Raw genomic sequence first — 19,151 nt, 5'->3', positions numbered from 1 at the left:
TTTATTTTTTAAGAGTGTAGATAAAAAGCAGAAAAAAGTTATTTCTGACACATTATTTTCACATGTAGTTCTGTCTATACAATGGTACGACCACTGAGTGTTGTTTTATTTCATTATAGCATTGGCAATAAGACTAAAACCTAGTAATCTCTTTCTAAATAACTATTTGTCTTTCACTTTTTCTATCAGCAATAAAGCTCCTATTTTTTCAAGAATGAAAAGGAATGTTATTTATTACGTAAACCAACGGGATCTCTTCCATTTCAGCAAAGACTTCTCATCTACACACTTGTTATTTATTGTCTGTTCTCTATCTAAATGAATGCATTTATGCATTTAAAGGGATAGTTCAACCAAAAATGTATTAAATATGTGTAACACATAAGATATTTTGAAGAATGTGGGTCACCAAACCATTTTGGTGACCACACCATTGTATGGAGAAAAATACTACTGATAACACTGATAAATTCTCAAATTACTTTCTTTTATGTTCAACAGAAGAAAGAAAGGTTTGTAACGGGGGTGAGTAAATTATTTTTATTTTAACTAGGCTATATATTTAATTGTTGGCCCTAATTTCTTGAAGAAACTGTAATGCAAGTTAATGCAATAGTTTTTATAAAATATAATGTAATCAAAAGTAAACAAATAACAGTCTGTAAATAAATAAAAATGTACAGTTGGCATACACCAAATAAATGCTGACATTTTGTTTCATACTTTAGAAAACTTTACACATTCAAATGTAGTTTCTACATTGTCAATAATTTATCAATTCTGCAAGTGTAGTTGGCGGACATACAAAATATCTGTATTTAGTCAAAGTTTATGTTACTTTGTCAACTTTACAAGTAAACACTAACATTCCTATAAATCAAGTATAGCTGGTCGAACTGAGAAATAAAAATGGGTTATATTGTAATATGAACATTTATTTGCTGTCTTCACAGCTCTCATTTCCCTGTTTGCTTTTGTCCCGCTGGTCCAGAAGCTGCTGTTCCTCACCGATGACTGGACGAAACTCCAGAACCCCTCCTGCCTGCAGCCCTATGTGCCACTGCTGTCCCTGATGGGCCGACGAAGGACACGTGTCGGACAGATACACCTGCCACTCATTCTGCCCCGCTATTTCCTCAAAGGTGCACCTCACCTGCAGGTAACGGTCCAGTATAGAGAGGAGAAGATCAGGGACTTCACTGTCCCGACTGCCTTCACATTCACTCTGAAAGGAGAGCATGACCCTGCACAGGCCCTGTCCGTCTGCTCTGTTCTGCTGGATCTGTGTGAGAAAAGCAGCGGTGTCGTGCAGGAGGGCCGCCACGTGAGCCACAGGGCCCGGGTCGTCCTGCAGCGGCCCTTGCAAATACCTCTCCAGACCGTCCACGATGATCAGGGAGGGAGGAGACGCGGCATCGGACGCCAGCTCGTGAAGAGACGCCACATCCTCAACCAGCTCCTCCAAAGTCTTCACATACACAAACTTCACATTCTGGAAGTGAAGATGCATGAAAACATATTATATTTGGCATGTTTGGCATGTATAAGGCTTTTATGGTGCATTTCTTCCCCTATGCTTTCACTTTTCTTTAATATAAACAATGTCTGAAACTTTGCATTTCCTGCACTTCTCGTTTATTTCCTCTTTATAATGAATCGCTTGTTGTAAGTTGCTTTGCATAAAAGCGTCTGCTAAATGAATAAATGTAAACGTCATATGGTTTGATGTAGAGAATATTGAGCTCGACTCGAAGAGGAAAAAGCACCTTAATTTTATTCAGAGGCCCAAATGAGCAAAAATATGCAATTAAGTGCAGATGCTAGTTAAAAAGTAAGATGATATTCTGATAGATTGTCATATAAATCATTGAATCAGTATTTAGACTACGAACATAAAATGCATATAAATATCAGTTGTCTGCTTAGTGCTTAGTTTTATGATCAAAGCTCAGTAGTTTTAAAACATAATGCAACGCAATACAATAAAATAAACATTCCTCAAAAGTCTAATGGATCATATCTGATTCATTTTAACATGATTTGTCTTTAAAAATCTTTCTGTCTATCGAACATTCTATCTTTTAAAATTGCTAAACTAAGACTTAAAACTATTTCAAACTTTCTGGTCTAGCGTTATCAAGCCAAGTTTGTTTACCAACTTTATAAAGCGTTTCTTTATTTTCACTGCAAAACGACGTGTATCATTCACGACATGAAGAGGGGGCGTTTTTACAATTATTACAAAAGGTATTTTACTTAATATAATGTATAAACTATCATATGACAGAAGGCATATATTGTGTGCAACAGGTTTTTCAGCAAACTTTTGATCATGTCGATAATTCGAATGTCTGACTTAATGATCTTTACATGTGTTTTATTATTATTATTATTATTAATTATCTTGTCTCTCTTCAAACAAACCATTATTATTACCTTCAGACTCTCTAGTTTTAGTCCAGGTACTGAAGCCCTCAGAGAGACCGGTAGAGACTGAAAAGGGGTCTGTGTGAAAAACAGCACTTTGAGCCCCAGATCTGTGGCAGCTGTCACGGCGGATAGAAATAACACAGATCTCCTGATGTTTACGTCCCCGAGCACTAACGTGTTGCCTTCTACACGAGAGGGAAAGACCAAATCACTCGTTCCAGATCCTGGTGCAAACCGTCTGAAAACGACTCCCAAAATATCAGCCATCACAATTTGCGTAAAACGGTTGCTATTACCAATTATTCATTTGAATGGGACTTATCTACATCAACCGCAACAACGTGAAGATACCACCATCATCTTCTCCCGCGAATTTGACGTTCCACTGCCTTCTGTTGGAACGACGCATCTGATTGGCTGTCATAAAAGAGAGCTCACGGTTGATTGGTCAAACCAATGTGTCGAATCAAATACAAATTAAATTATCTTTGCCTTAATTTCGAAAAATATATATTTTATCGTTAATAACACGCATGATTCGTCTACAAAAATATTAATCTAATCAAAAATAAACTAGAATAAAAAACGGAATAAAATAAAACGCAAAAAAAAATCCACTTCCTTTAAGGCAACACACAGCACTTCCCTTTAAGACAAAACATAACAACTCAACAGCTGATACAAAACATGGCGGCGGTAAACACCGACTCGAAAGCCACCGGAGAACAAATTAAAGCCATTTTGCGCCGGTGCAGGGGTCGCCCCCGGCTGACGGACGCGGACCGGGCGCAGCGGCGGCTGGAATCGCGGAAGAAGTACGACGTGCGGCGCGTTTATCTGGGAGAAGCACACCAGGTGTGGAGCGAGCTGCGCCGGCGCACGAGCCTGAGCGACGCGGGGCTCGCTGAGTATTTAATCCTGCTCAATTCGGCATATGGAGAAAAATACCAGCAGAAATACGGCAGGTGGGTAGTCAGACTCGATAAATTACCCATAAAAGCCATATTCTTGCAACACTCAAAATCAATAAGTTGTGTAAAGGTAGCATTGCAATTCAGCTGGTTGTCCAATAAATGAATTCATGCATGCATGTGTGGGCTGTAACTTGTGTGCACAACTACTACTCTAGTCTGATACTACTGTATTCTGCAAGTGTTCTTTGTTAATCTGAATCTGCCATTGATTAGGCTCTACCTTATTGGTTTATTTTAGTGTGTTTACATGTATTTCTCTAAACTAAAATGGACCAAGCAGTGTCATAATTAATGACATGTTTTTCTGGAAAAACACAATACTATTCTATACATGGTTAGGTATAATACAATACCATACTACATATGGAAAGCTGTACTATAATAGTACCATTGTAGCTTCTTGAAGTATCTTAGAGTATAATGCAAACACGTTGTACATGAATATGGTCATAACTTAGTATACCAGGCAGGGCTGGTTCTAGACATTAGGAGGCCCTAGGCAAAATTCATGTTGGAGGCCCCCCACCCCCAATAAAAAAACACTTGAAACAAATATGATTCCTAACCTTTTTATTTAGTCAACATTTAATTTTAAAAGCAGTATATTTTTACTTACACAGTACATAAGTTTGGACACATTACTATTTTTAATGTTTTTGAAAGAAGTCTCTTATGCTCATCAAGCCTGGATTTATTTGATCAAAAATACAGAAAAATAATATAGTGAAATATTATTAAAATTTAAAATAATGGTTTTCTATTTTACTATACTTTATATTTCTGTGATGCAAAGCTGAATTTAGTGTCACGTGATCCTTCAGAAAACTTTATAATATTCTGATTTATTATCAAATGTTAGAAATGGTGCTTAAAGGAGAAGTTCACTTTTAAAATGAAAATTCTGTCATCATATACTCACCCTCATGTTGTTTCAAACCTGTATGAATTTCTTTCTTCTGCTGAACAGAAAGGAAGATATTTAGAAGAATGTCAGTAACCAGACAGTTTTTGGGTCCCATTGACTTCCATAGTAGAAAAAAAAAAAATACTATGGAAGTCAATGGGACCCATGAACTGTCTGGTTACTGACATTCTTCTAAATATCTTCCTTTCTGTTCAGCAGAAGAAAGAAATTCATACAGGTTTGAAACAACATGAGGGTGAGTATATGATGACAGAATTTTCATTTTAAAAGTGAACTTCTCCTTTAATATTTATTTTATAACCTGTGATACTTTTTTTTCAGGATTTTTGATTATTAAAAAGTTGTTTTAAAAAAGTCTTCACTATCACTTTTTATATATTTAACACATCCTTGCTGAATATTCCTGTTTTTTTCTGTATTTTTTATCAAATAAATGCAGGCTTGTAGAGCATAATAATAAACTTCTTTCAAAAACATTAAAAATAGTAATGGGTCCAGACTTTTACCGGTACTGTATGTACATATTAATCAAACTTTATCTAAGGTAATCTCTTTTTTGTTTAATGAAGATGTTATTGTTGTTGTTGTTATTTTGCTGTTTTATTCAATTTATTCACAGTTCCAGAATCCCACTTCAGTAGATGAGCATAAGTGCTTTTATATTGCATTGCTACCTTAAATATGCTATTAAATACACAAATCAAGTGGAAGAGAAAGACACGATCGCTACTGAGCAGAAAAAAATATATAAACTGATATTATTGGCGTAATGTCAGGGTATAATCTAATCATCAGCAGAATTTAGAAGATAGACCCATAGATATGAGATCCTTTATTTGAAACATTTAAAAATGTTGTAGTGTGTTGGCTTTTTAACTTAGAATACAGACGTCTTGTCTTTTAATTTTGTAGCTTTTTTACTAGTCAGCTCCCGACGCGATGTTATTCATTGTATCCGCTTTGTAACGCGATGTTATCCGCTTTGTAACGAACACATTAATTGGTTTAACTGCAGTAATGTAACAGTCTATGGTTAAGATAAACATCGTCACTATTTTTAGTTAATTAATAAATATATATATATATATATATATATATATTTTTTTTTTTTTTCCCTCTGTCTGGGCCCCATCCCGCCAATCGGGCCCTAGGCACGTGCCTAGTTTGCCTTTGCGTTAATCCGGCTCTGATACCAGGACATTTCCAGGTCTTATACTTATATGAATGCATGCATCCCACAATGCAACGTGCTTGACTTTGCCTTTCATTTCTGCTGTGATGAATTAATCTAATGTAGGTTCCTTATATATGTGAATTGTCAATAGATCAGTCATGTTTTTCCAAACCCCTTTGTCTGACTTGTGTGGAACACTAAAAGAGATATTTAGCAGAAAGTGTAAGCTATTTTCAATACAATGAAAGTGGATGGGAACCAGAGTGAATTTCACTTTCAAATATTGAAACCTTCAAGATTTTAACATTTCAAATCCTCACTAGTTAGCTTGAACCTTCATGCAGCTTTTCTTTTTAACATGGATGATGTAAACATGTCTCATGTGTTGTGATGGGCAGGAGGAAATCCAATCCTGAACAATGCAGCAGTCACAGGAAAGGTGAGCAAAATTAATATTATATTGGTTTCATATAGGAGAATTGCTTGGAGTCAATAATTGTGAAAATAATGCTGAGAAACATGCCGCATTGGTAACCATCATACAAAGAAATGAGGAACTCATGCAAAATGAGAGAACCAACAAAATATTAATAACTGATTATGTTGTAGTTGATGTATGCTTTTTTCCTGACCTTTTTGCTTTTCTATGCTTTTTTATTTTGCATAGTTAAATTAGTTTAAAAAAAAGTTTCTCTATTTTTTTTTTCTCTATGAAAGTTTTATTTTTATAAAACTTAAAAAAAAACTTAACGAATGTAGTTTACCTTTTTGTAGCTTTAGTGTGCCTTTTTTCTTTCTTTTTTTTGCCAAATAATTTTGTTAGATAAATACCTTTACTATTATTTTGATAATATTTTCCTAATATTTTGATTGTTTAATAAAAGTTGTAGGGTCTTTAAAAACAAATCATTCCAATGCAATCCAATCTTTTGCACACTGTATGCTGCCATTTAAATATTTGGGCTTGGTATGATTTAAAAAATGTATATAAAAAAACAGTAAAATCATAAAATATTATTACAATTTAAAATGACTGTTTTCTATGTGAATATATTGTAAAATGTAATTTATTCCTGTGATCAAAGCTAAATTGTCAGCATCATTACTCCATTCTTCAGTGTCACATGATCCTTCAGAAATCATTCTGTTATGATGATTTGATGATCAAGAAACATTTCTGATTATTGTAACATATATTTTGTATTTATTACTTATTATTCTTAACATTTATTCTTATTAGGAACAGTTGTGCTGCTTAATATTTTTGTGGAAATCATGCTACAATTGTTCAGGAATCTTTAATGAATAGAAAGTTCAAAAGTATTTAATTTAAATAAAAACTTTTACTGTCTTTACTGTCACTTTTGATTAATTTAATGTATCCTTGTATAAAAGTATGAATTTATTTTTTAAGGAGAATTGCTAGTTAGTGTGCTGTGTATTAGTCTCTGCGAGCGAGTAAAATCGAGACAGACTGTTTCTCCTCTCAGGGAAGAAGGTGTCCGCCACCAGCCTGCAGGACGTGGTGAGCTGGTACCAGTGCCACTGCCAGTCCTGCCCACATGAGCCCGAGCTGCAGGCGCTGGAGCCCACCCTGGGGTTATCTACATCTGCACTGTGGCAGTGTGTGGCGGGTCACTCGTTTGTGCAGTGCCTGCCCTGGCCTGCAGGAGGAGAGTCTGAGTCAGACCTGGAGGACAGTGTGATGGAGAAGGATGAGGAGGACAGGCCTCCAGAGAAGAAAGATGCTGACAGTGAGAGGAGGAGACTACAACACCACGGGCGGCTGCAGGGTATGGAAATCTAAAACTCTTTTCAGTATCAAACCACCTAGATGTGAAATAAGGAAGAACCCCCTGAGATTTTAAGGTTCATATTTTAATAATTTAACTACATATTCTCATGTTCACTGTTCTCTGATGACAGTTAATGGTCACATGCAATTTAACAGACAAAATATTTGTTCTTTTTTCAATTCTATTTACTTTTTTCAATTATTTATATTTAGATATTTTTATATGTTATTTTATTATTATTATTATTATTAGTAGTAGTAGTATTAACTCTTTAAAAAGATAAGAATTAATAATTGTCTTAAATTCTTCACTTTCAAATATTGAAACCTTCAAGATTTTAACATTTCAAATCCTCAGGTGTTTATTCTAGCAGAATACTGGTGAAATGCTGTAAACTTGGAGTGTTTGAAAGTATGCAAATGTATATAAATAAAGTCAAGCAAGCGCACATAATTGAGTTCCTGCTAAACTCAAAATATGCAAATGCATGTTAAACTCGCAGCACATGCAGAGAATTTTGTGATTGTTATTTTAGTATTATTTACGTACTATTATAGTTTTTATTAACATTTGATTAACTTAGTTTTATATTTTCAGGTTTCATTTTAATTTTGGTATATGTGCTTTTATTAAAAAAAAATTTACCTGTAGTTTATTAATGTTTCTATTTAGGTTTATTTTCATTATATACAAATTTTATTTGTAATCTTTATTTTTTTATTTGTAATTTTAGACCTTTAACATTTTTATTTAGTTGGGCTACATTTCCAATATATATATATTTTTTTGTTTAGTTTAGGTTTTATAAATTTTTTTTATTTTACTTTGTTTTATAAATATCTGTATTATTTCAAACAAAAACTTGATCATGAGCTGCTTGTGATATTCGCTCTGAAACACACAGGCATCGAACTATATATTTATTTAATTAAATCACAACATTTTAATTGAAAAGTGTTATTTTAGTATCATTGAGATACTATTATAGTTTTTATTAATATTTTCATTCCATTTTTATATATTCCGTTCTCATTTTAACTTTAGTTAAAGGTTTAGTCATTTTGTTGTGTGTTTGTAATTTTTAAAGAGGTCATGAGATGGATTTTTAAAAATCATATTAATATGTTCCTTGAGGTTCACTTATAATGTTAAATGTTAAAGTCTGAAATGATCCGTTTCTAAGGGGCGGCTCCTTTAAGGCTTGTCAGTAAACGGCCACTGTTATAATTGGCTTACGTTTTTGTATGGGAAACGTTATCAACGGCCACTCGCTATCGCAAGTGAGTTAGTGTTTTGAAGACATTATCCATAGAAAACCATGATTTACAGACAAAATTTTATGAGATCATTTGGACATATGTATTTGCATGTCACAGGTCATCCAATATCAAAACGAGCTTTTTCTGGAGCTTGATTGAATAAATATTTTGGTTATAATGAGGAGGACGTTTTAAGCTATGAAACTTTCAGGATGTTTTAACGGAACTTTTTCCGTTTTGTATTATTTAATTAATTATTAGCTTTTCATCAACTCACAAACCCCCATTGTCAAATTGGATTTAACATTGAACAATTAATTGAATCTCTTTTAATCTTAATCTGATGCAGCCAATGAGTTGGAAGACGATGAGGAACACGCATCCCGGATGGAGCATCAGATGACATGCACATCCCTCAATGATCTCCCAGGATCCCCTGCGGCCCACAGCAGTCCTCCCGCCTCGGAGCACTGTCTGGGAGACCAGGCCGTGTGGGAGATGGAGGTGCTCATGAACCGAGAAGCCGAGTCTGACGGAAAAGCCTCGGATCGGGATGCGGCGAGAGAGGCGGACCCTGTCACGGAGCAGGCGGACCACTCAGGAACATTAGAAAATGAGGAAAAAGGGGGAGGGGGCTCGGAGGAGAGATATGAATGCATGGTTGTCACAGCGCCCTTGACGGACAGGCGGGAGAGGGAGGATGGAGAGGATAGTTCTGGAAAAGGTGCGGAAGAGAGCATCCCGTCGTTGGCGGCCGCCTCAGCACAGAGCGAACTATTCGAGCGTCAGGATCTGCAGACGGTGATGGGCGAATGTGAGCTACCGGACCAGCACTCCACACTGGAAGGATCTCAAGTAGGTCAAAGGGCTCACAAGAGACACACTAGGGCAGGGGTTCTCAGCCAGTGGGTCGGGGCCCAATGGGGGTCTCAGCAAACTATCATGTTTGGAGGATGACTTTAAATATAATTTATATTAATAGTATTAATATATTAAAATATTCTTACTTTATATTGGGGGCCCTTTGAGTCAAAAAGGTTGAGAGCCACTGCACAAGGGGGCCACAAGATGACTTATAATTTTAAAGCATATTTTGTCTTATTTTAAATAATTTTAAGTAAAAAACAAAACACTTTAATTGCAAAAAAACTAGAAAAGTAATTTAAAATTGTTCTTAATTAGTGAACAAACTCCATCGCACACCTGCAGATGATGGGTGCGTAGGATAACAAGACCAAATAAGTAGGTCGTTTCAGCAGATAAGGAACTCCCGCACACTATCATTACTTGCAATTAAATTGAATTTATTATCAACGTTTCGGTCACATGACCTTCATCAGGAATATACCAATGTTCAAATTCATCTCTTAAGATAAACACATGACTAATCAACAGAGCTCCATCTGTAAACAATTAAGCTCATTGAGAGTACATAATTAACCACATCATAAACAATTACAACATGTGATAGTTACAACAATCAACAAAGATCCCCCTGTAGGTTAACACGATCATCGAGAACACATAATCAACACGTCATCATCACAACAGTATCAAATTGTAATTCTAAACAGTTACAACAATAAGCAAGGCTCCACAACCACTAAAACTCATTGAGAATACATAGTAGAACAAACACGTCACTCAAAACAGTTACAAAATATCACTATAACATTACATTAAATAATGCTTCGTCGTTCATACCCTTAGGTGATAAAGTTTGAAGGGTGTAAATCCAAATAAGTTTGCGTCTCTGTAGGAGCAATTCAATGTCACCTCCCCTAGGTGGCAAACTTACTTTTTCAATCCCACAAAAGCGTATAGAGGTAACATCGTGATTCAAAGTAAAAAAATGTGCCGCAACTGGATAATTCATATCTTTTCTTCTGATAGAACTCTTATGTTCACTAATTCTTATTGTCATCGTGATTCAAAGTTAAAAAATGTCCCGAAACTGGATAATTCTTATCTTTTCTTCTGATAGAACTCTTTAGTTCACTAATTCTTTGTTTTAATTGACGTGATGTGTTTCCCACATAACCGAGACCACAAGGACAACGGATCAAATACACAACATGAGTAGAGACACAAGTAATCACAGATTTGGTGTTATATCTTTTACCAGTTCTGGGATGACAAAAAAATGATGTTTTGAATGTATTATCCCACTGAGCACAATTCCCACAACGATAATTGCCCTTCTGTATAGGAGTGAGTAAACTCTGAGATGCACGAGGACTAACGCTCTGAAAACGAGCATGTACCAAGCTTTCTTTCACATTTCTAGCGCGTTTATATACAATCAGAGGAGGATGCCTAAAAGTTTCGCTCAACTCCGGATCAGAAGACAACAAATGCCAATGTTTTTTAAAAACTGATTTTATCATGTAGGACTTAGTTGAATGCGTTGTAATACAAGTAAAAGAATACTTTCTTGCTTTTTTTTTGTCTTTCAGACCGTGTCTTTTTAAAAGCTGTATTAAATGCTTCCTCAACCCAATCTGAAGGGTAACCTCTATTCAAAAATGTATTTTTCATAATATTCGATTTCTCAATGAAGTCAGAATCAGAATAACAAATCCTCCTCAATCTATAGAACTGACTCTTAGGCAAAATTGTTCTTGATAAAAAGTGTAAACGCTGAAGAACATTTAGTTATTGAATTCTTATTCTGGATTAAATTTTTTTTATTATTCTTAATGGCTTATTATTATAAATATAATATATAATACTTGGATACATTGATTTAAATGTCTATTTCTAGTTTTTGTTAATAAAGAATTTTGAAAACAAGCCACTTTGTTGTTACAGCAGAAGAAACAGAAGTGTTCTTGTTCAGATGTTGTGTGACAATTTGCCTTGGAGTCAAAAAAAGTTGAGAAATACTGCTACAAATAGCATACTTCTTGGTATACTGCATACTATTTTTGCTGTATACTTGGATTTCACACCAAAAATCAAAGGAAAGAAATAATATTTTGCCTAAAGAAATTAAGGCTATTTTTAATTATTTAAAATTAGAAAAAGTAGTCTTACTTTTTTTTTATTTTATTTTTTTTATGTAGTTTGTGTTCCTTCAGATTTAAAGGGATACTCCACTTTAAAATGAAAATTCTGTCATCATTTACTCACCCTCATGTTGTTTTAAACCTGTATAAATGTATTTCTTCTGCTGAACAGAAAGGAAAATATTTAGAAGAATGTCAGTAACCAAACAGTTTCTGGTCTCATTGACTTTCATAGTAGGAAAAAAATATATACTATGTAAGTCAATGGGACCAGAAACTGACTGGTTACTGACATTCTTCTAAATATCTTCCTTTCTGTTCAGCAGAAGAAATACAGTATCTTTTCTGTAATACATAAATTACACAAAATAAGTAAAATAGGCTAAACTTCACCTTTAATTTTTAATGTGATAAAACAAAAGTAATATCAGCTGCAATCTCCCTGACACATTATTTCATATGTTTATATATCAATATATTCATATTCACATCAGACTGGGCCATCGGACCAATCAGAGCAGAGAAAGGAGAAGTTTAGAGAGATTTAATCCTTTAATTGAACCATTTCAGCCACCGTGAGAAAAGAGGTGATGCTGCAATGTATATTATAAGAAAATTAAAGTGTTTTTTGATTTTGGATGCATATAAACCTATTGTAGGAGACCTCCAAAACATAATATGAAACCTTTAAAATAGCGTAATAGGGGCACTTTTTACATTCTTACTAAATGCCACACTTTTTTCGGTGAAAGAACTACTAATGATGGATAATTCTTTTTTTTCTCAACTGCATGTTGTTGCAAAACTTGATATGCAAGTCAATACTTTTTTTTACTGTTGTATTGCTTTGTTTTTTAATTGTTGACGTATGACTTGTTTTTCCTGCCACACACAATACGATTTTTGCAAGTGACTTTTTCCATGCACTAAAGGCATAATATTGTGGCCAGGGGTTGTCAAACTGCAAGAAGTACCATTTAAAGTCAAATTAAAACACCATAAACCTGTTTATGGTGAACTGTTTATCACACAGCTATCATATGACTTCAGGAAAGACACTGAATAGAGTTTTATGGACCGTTTTTAAGATACTTCTTGTCCTTTTTGGTACTTGACCGCCAAACACCTCAATTTACTTTCATTGTATAAATAACAGCAGCTGGCAGATTCTTCAGGATATTAAATTTTTTGTGAAATAAATCAATTCATATAGCTTAAAACAGTATTTTCACAGTTAAATCCTAGACTTTGATGAACTCTTTGTATGACTTCACCTCTACTCTATTTCTCTTTTCTGTAGCTGATCATAATTACAGGTCCCAGTTACGAGGCTCTGACGTCTGAAGGCATTCAGCTGAACGTGGGCAGCGGTGATGTCGAGGAGGTCACATGTACTCTGATCGGAGATATGTCGTACAATCAGATGTGCCAGTCAGAAGCAACGTCACATCCCAACATCGACTCAGGTTTCAGTCCGATTACGTTCATCAGCGGCCACCGCTGACCTGTCCTGTATTTCAGCTCTTAAGCTTGACTCATAAGACAATCATTGTGTTCTAGAAATGTGTGTTTCGAAACCGTTTAACCACTTTTAACTACTTCCTTATGAGTTTAGTGTCAGTTTAACCAGTGTCAGTAATATAAGCTATTTTAAGGATTTTGATCTTTAAAATGGCAATATTATCTGTTGATGTTTAATGGTTTCAGATCTGGGTGAGAAGCAGTTGTTAGATTCTGGTGAAGAAAATCACTGTTCGAAGAAACTTCAGCAATCTCTCAGTAGGTTAGTCAAGTCTTGGTACAGTAGCCACTATAAAAACATGAAACCTCTTATTTCTGTATTACCTGTATTACTTCTTTTTTTTCTTTCTTTTTTTTTCATCTGCTGTGGTTAGTAAGATTTTTAAGATATGAAGATATTAAAACATATAGCAGCAGAACTGTCTTAACTGTAATTTTGTACACGCCTTAACAGTTATTGTTACGCCTTTGTTCACATGCCTAATTTCCAAGAAATTAAACAACTCCTTATGATAGGAATTGTGATTCTGTGAAGGGAGTCTTCAGCAATTTATTGTGGTTTGGGTTCATACATGACATACCTTTTAATACACCTCTAACCTAAAAATATGGAAATTGATATATGCATGATTATTAGAAGACATGGCCATTATGCTTCTTTTGATAGTAAACAAGCACTCAGAACATCTTAGCTACTATACAGCAACCACCCACGATACTCATTATAATCATTGTTGTGGCTAGTTTTTGCACTGTTAAAAAATCAAACTATCATATTTTATGGAGTGTGCTTTATTATTTCCCAGCAGACTTAAAACCCCTCATAAATGTTATCGCTTGTCGTGTTTCATAGGCCACATATACGTTAATTTGGACATGTTTGAAAACACTATTTTCATTTGTCAAGTTTCTAGTCCACACCTTACTGTGTACGCGTAAAATGTAATAAAGGCTCAGTGACATGATGACCGAGAGAGCAGATATAATAAAGCTCTCACACTATTCATCTGGCACAATCATTTTATTAGCAAAATGTGAGCTTTTCTCACTACTTACTGGTGCGTTCAGGTCAAACTCAATCGGCATTCCATGTTCGGTCTAAAACACAATTGAAAAAAGCACACTTGATCAAATTCTTTTGAATCAAGCACTGCTGAAGTTATGTTTATGTTAACTCAAACGCAATTGGGCTCATGTTTTGCCACAGAACAGCAATTGCGAGTAACTTTTCATCTTTGCAGGAATGTAATATGTAGATCGTACAAAGTAACGTATCTTTAGCAACAGCACTGTGAAAATAAATAGCATATAGCATATACTGTTGATGTCTATGGGTAAAATATGCATCATATGACAATAAGGCGTTTTCAGATCTATTCGCTTGCGAGGGCGTCTTAAAAAATCTCAGTTTTCAATCAGTTTTTGTCATGGTGTGGACGGAAGCCCATAACCTAGAGAAAAAGATGCATTTTCAAATGTAGACACAGCCATAATGTCATGCTCTATGAAATGAATTGAAGCCGTCAACTTCAATTGAGTTCAACTGAGTTCATGAAGTCTTTGAAATGTGATTTGTTGTAATTTAAGGGGTGTGTGTTTGTCTGTCAGGTCCAAGAGGAGCCGGAGGGGTCCAGTAATCGAGGCAGACGGCATGCTGAAGATGTTCCACTGTCCGTATGAAGGCTGCAGTCAGGTGTACGTGGCCATTAGCAGTTTCCAGGTGAGCTCATGTGTGTGCAGTGCATGTCTAATGAGCCTGTGGCCAGATAATCCCAATGCCACAGGGCAAACAGATACAAATAGATGCTGGAAATTATATACTCTGTGAAATGCATTGATGTAAACCTGTTTTGTCTGTTTTATTGTTCATCACAAAGGAGACGCTCTAATTGTTCAGTGGACCTTAGCAACAGGAAATAAAATACACTTTCCCTTCGCACAGGATGGGTTAAATATTGTGGACGCTGGAATATAATTCTGCTAAATATTTATTGAGATGGTTAATTTTTGGCTCATCAGATTAATCACATTGATGATTAATGCATATGTAGTTACACATGTGGGTCAGCTAGTTTGACACTCGAGCCAGATCTCATGCTCATGTCAGACGAGCAGCATTTATAAAGTACTGGAAAAAAAATCACACTTTCTGCTTCTGGCTGCAAGATGATTTCAAAAGATGTTTTTTCTGATGCACGTTGGACAGAATCATGTGAACCTGGTGCACAGGAAGGGCCGGACCAAAGTCTGTCCTCATCCAGGCTGCGGGAAGAAGTTTTATCTGTCTAACCATCTTCATCGGCACATGATCATACACTCAGGTACAGGCATCAGGTATTATTTGTGCTTGTGGTTCTCTTTACTCTGTTAATCCAGAAACATACACTATAATTGTCCACATCTTATTATGAGATGATAACTAAAGTTCTTATGTGCAGTTTGTCCTCTTCAATTTACATGCATTTACAAATGAAAACTTTTCAAGTTTTGGTTTTTTATATTCTCTTGCTGTAGTTTTAGTTTAGGTGTAGTTTTTTTAGTGCTTTCTAGTTTTAGTTTTTCAGTATATTTAGATTTAGGGTATGTTTACACAACAACGGTGTACTTTTTTCCTATAAAAGCTTTTCCTTTGCGTGTTTCGTGTGCAGATGACAACATTGTCACAATCCCCTTTCACATGGATCCGTGAAAACGACTAAAAACGCTGCATTATTCATGCCAGGCCAGTAGATGGCGACGTGACTTTGTAAAGAGACGCTATGCACCTATTCGGTTGCTAAGTCGTGACGTAACCACTCTCCGATAATACTCTTTCCGGGTCCAAAGTCCAGGTCCTCTCTACCTACCTACCGCTTTCGCTAGTGTTTTGGTTATTATTGAGTGTTTTTACAATGCCGCAGTGCTGTGTCCCGAGCTAACTCACTTCAACCTTGTAAATCTTCTTTTTCATTGATGCCTGGACTCTACCCTTAATTATGCCACCTGAGTGATGAGCTACACTAACCACTCTGTTGGTGTTAAAGGAATTTAAACCCTTTTTGACTGCCAAAGGTGCCTCACTAAGAAGGACGTGATCGTAAATAAATTTACAGGTTCCACCATTGTTATTTCTGGACGAGAGGAGCGCTTGGACCCGGAAAAGGCTAAACGTCACGCCTGACGTCAGACTTAACAATCGGATAGACTGAACATGTGATCCGCATGCGCATGACGTCACCATTTTCACAGATTGACTTTTACATGGAGACAATGCTACCGGTTTCAAAAGTTTGCGAACCTTTTCAGGCCCCCAAAACACCATTGTCGTGTAAATGAACGGCTAAAACACATTAAAAGTTTTCCGTTTTTTTAGTCATGTAAATGGCTTCTTAGTATTTTATGGCTGTCAAAGTTAACTGATATTTCTTTTTGGATCTGATAGGTCTGATGATCTGAGCTTATGCACGTTTTTTAGGCGAATAAGCTTGAGTGAACTTTTTTCACTCAAACACTGAGGTGCTTAAAGGGATAGTTCACTTTGAAATTAAATTTTGGTATGTTTTAGCTTACCTCAAGGGCATCCAAGATGTAGGTGTCTTTGTTTCCGCAGTAGTTTCAGTTTTGATATTTTTAGGTCAAACCGTTTTTGTCTGTCAGTCATATAATGCAGGTCTATGGTCACCACCTCAAAGAGCAAGCACAGAGAAGTCCAAATTAAACATTTCCCCATCGTAAGTACACACTGATGGCCTAAGACCCGAAACGAGCGGTTTGTGTGAGAAAACGAACAGTATTTATATCGTTTTTACCTCTTGTACACTTTCCGGCACTTGCGCAGACTAAGCCAGAACGCGCACACACGTCACACACCAGGAAGCGCGTGCGCCCTCAGATCACTTGGACGTGGTTGTGTAGAGGTAAAAACGATATAAATACTGTTCGTTTTCTCACACAAACCGCTCGTTTTGTGTCTTAGGCCATCAGTGTGTACTTACGATGGGGAAATGTTTAATTTGGACTTCTCTGTGCATGTCTTTGAGGTGGTGACCATAGACCTGCATTATATGACTGACAGACAAGAAGGGTTTCACCTAAAAATATTAAAATTGAAACTACTGCGGAAACAAAGACACCTACATCTTGGATGCCCTTGAGGTAAGCTAAAACATACCAAAATTTTATTTCAAAGTGAACAATACCTTTAAGCTCAGATCAATGAGGCCTACGATCAGTCAGATCCAAAAATAAATACAAAACCTGTCCTAACTGAAAAGAAAACAAGTGGACAAAAAGATTGAATCCAATATTTGCCAATAAGATATCAACAAAATATTTATTAGCAATTTAAAAGGCGGGTCATTTTTGACCCTGAACACTAAACTAGGTAAAGGATTTTCAACACAGCACATAGGTTAAATAGATGTGGGGGTTTTTATCAACTAATGATATTTATCAGTAATCAAAAACATATTTACCTTCTTTCATGCAGGTGTACGAGACTTTATCTGTGAAACTTGCGGCAAGTCGTTCAAACGCAAGAATCATCTGGAGGTGCACAGACGAACACACACGGGAGAGACGCCGTTACAGTGAGTTCACAGAAAGAATGATTCGTATTGGCACGTCTGCCATATTTAATAAGTGTCACGTCATACTGGACGTGGTTACTTACAAGGAAAGGGGTTTTTTTTTTAAACCTGTTTTTTTAACCTGTTCCTACAGATGTGAGATATGTGGGTACCAGTGTCGACAGCGAGCGTCACTCAACTGGCACATGAGGAAACACACGTCTGAAGCCCACTTCAACTACACATGCGAACACTGCGGCAAACGCTTCGAGAAACTCGACAGCGTCAAGTTCCACAAACTCAAGAGCCATCCAGACAAACAGTCGACCTGAAGGACGCTTAAAGAGAGAGAAAAAACTCATTCGTATGTGCAGAAGATTTATAAAGGCTGTTGAACAAAGTGTTTCTTTAGCAGTAATTGCATTTGTGCACTGTAAAAATCAGGACCTGCTTGATTAATAATCGAATAGAGGACAAATGGACCGGCAAAAACACAGAGACTCTGATCGAGAGAATCAAAACAATTTGTTTTCTTGTCTGTCAAAAGTGTATTTCTCATTCCTGTGCTGGACACGGGAAAACAAAACTACTTCTGCTGACACTGCATGAACAAACATGTTAACGTTGACATCTGTTTTTTGTTAATCCCATATCTTAATCATACAATCAGGGTGATATAATTAACCCACATCTGCTGTACCTTGCAGAAAACCACTGCTTCATAAAACCCTTTATTTTACATTGTCTTGTCCAATCCACATTTTTTAAAACTTTTGTAAGGAAATAGCATTGTATGTAGCCCGAAATATTCCTAGTCATGTTATTACATATCATCATATATTTTAACAGTCAAACTTCGACGGTTGTGCAGGTTCCCGATGCACATAACCATCAACATATCAGTTTTTAGCATTTTCCTTTTTGGTAACACTTTAAAAAAAATAAGGTCTCATTTGCATTTGCTCACATGACCTAATAATGCACAATATATTTAGAATTTTGAGTTTAAAAATGTGTTAATAAATATTGAAATAAACATTGGCTAAAATGAATGGTAAAACTTTACAATCATTAGCTAACAATGAGCAATACATTTTTTTTTGTAATTATTTCTTAATCTTTTATTAATTTATTCATCTTTGTTATTGTTTGTTAGTTCACAGGTCATAAACTAATGTTAACAAATACAACTTTGTATTGAAAAACATTATTATTAGTAAATGCTGAAATGATAATTGACTAAGAGTAATAAATCCTGTAGAAGTGTTGTTCATATTAACTAATATATTTATATAACTTGTTAACAGATTAAACCTTATTGTAAAGAGCTTCCAAATTAATAAATATAATAAATATTGTTCATTCAATCTAATACATTTTCACTTTTGTTAAAAATGAGACCTTATTGTAAAGTGTCACCTATTTATTTTCTTCTTTTAGAATCTTGTTGTTAAGCTGAAATTTAAAGCAAAGGAACATTTTGTTATGCAAATACATGCGTTCATAATTATGTAGAT

The 19,151-nt window shown here is 35.5% G+C and overlaps 2 protein-coding genes and 2 long non-coding RNA genes across 6 annotated transcripts in view; 1 reads left to right on the top strand and 3 right to left on the bottom strand.

Annotated features, from left to right (window-relative positions):
• The window catches only part of LOC309508009, a 76,092-nt gene extending 58,460 nt beyond the window's left edge, over positions 1-17,632 (bottom strand). The window contains exons 1-2 of one of the 2 annotated variants that reach the window (XR_014209347.1): positions 17,266-17,519; positions 15,853-16,585 (exon numbers count right to left, since the gene is read on the bottom strand). This is a non-coding gene — a long non-coding RNA (uncharacterized lncRNA). Of the gene's footprint in view, positions 1-15,852 lie in introns of both variants that reach the window. The other variant, XR_014209346.1, reaches the window with a different exon arrangement.
• Positions 1-19,151, bottom strand: part of LOC309508091 — a 348,495-nt gene that overhangs the window by 187,215 nt on the left and 142,129 nt on the right. The gene's annotated exons all lie outside the window — the stretch shown is intronic.
• On the bottom strand, positions 551-2,852 carry swsap1 (SWIM-type zinc finger 7 associated protein 1). The gene is made up of 2 exons (XM_082182079.1): positions 2,437-2,852; positions 551-1,492 (listed from the first exon to the last, which is right to left on the bottom strand). Exons 1-2 carry the CDS (start codon positions 2,695-2,697, stop codon positions 935-937), a joined length of 819 nt encoding a protein of 272 aa, XP_082038205.1. The 5' UTR covers positions 2,698-2,852; the 3' UTR covers positions 551-934.
• On the top strand, positions 3,086-18,373 carry znf653 (zinc finger protein 653). 2 transcript variants are annotated; one of them, XM_082181036.1, is made up of 10 exons: positions 3,086-3,395; positions 5,902-5,942; positions 6,994-7,296; positions 8,908-9,413; positions 12,867-13,032; positions 13,274-13,349; positions 14,696-14,807; positions 15,294-15,408; positions 17,556-17,655; positions 17,789-18,373. In XM_082181036.1, the coding sequence occupies exons 1-10, from the start codon at positions 3,118-3,120 to the stop codon at positions 17,964-17,966; spliced, it is 1,875 nt and encodes a 624-aa protein (XP_082037162.1). In that variant the 5' UTR covers positions 3,086-3,117; the 3' UTR covers positions 17,967-18,373. The 2 variants fall into 2 exon arrangements, with proteins under 2 accessions (XP_082037162.1, XP_082037163.1); XM_082181037.1 differs by having other exon boundaries at positions 3,256-3,395; positions 6,977-7,296.

Source organism: Leuciscus leuciscus (assembly GCF_965113295.1).
Source record: "Leuciscus leuciscus genome assembly, chromosome: 1".
NCBI classification, from domain to species: Eukaryota; Metazoa; Chordata; class Actinopteri; order Cypriniformes; family Leuciscidae; genus Leuciscus; species Leuciscus leuciscus.
This window is presented reverse-complemented; position numbering and strand designations above follow the sequence as displayed.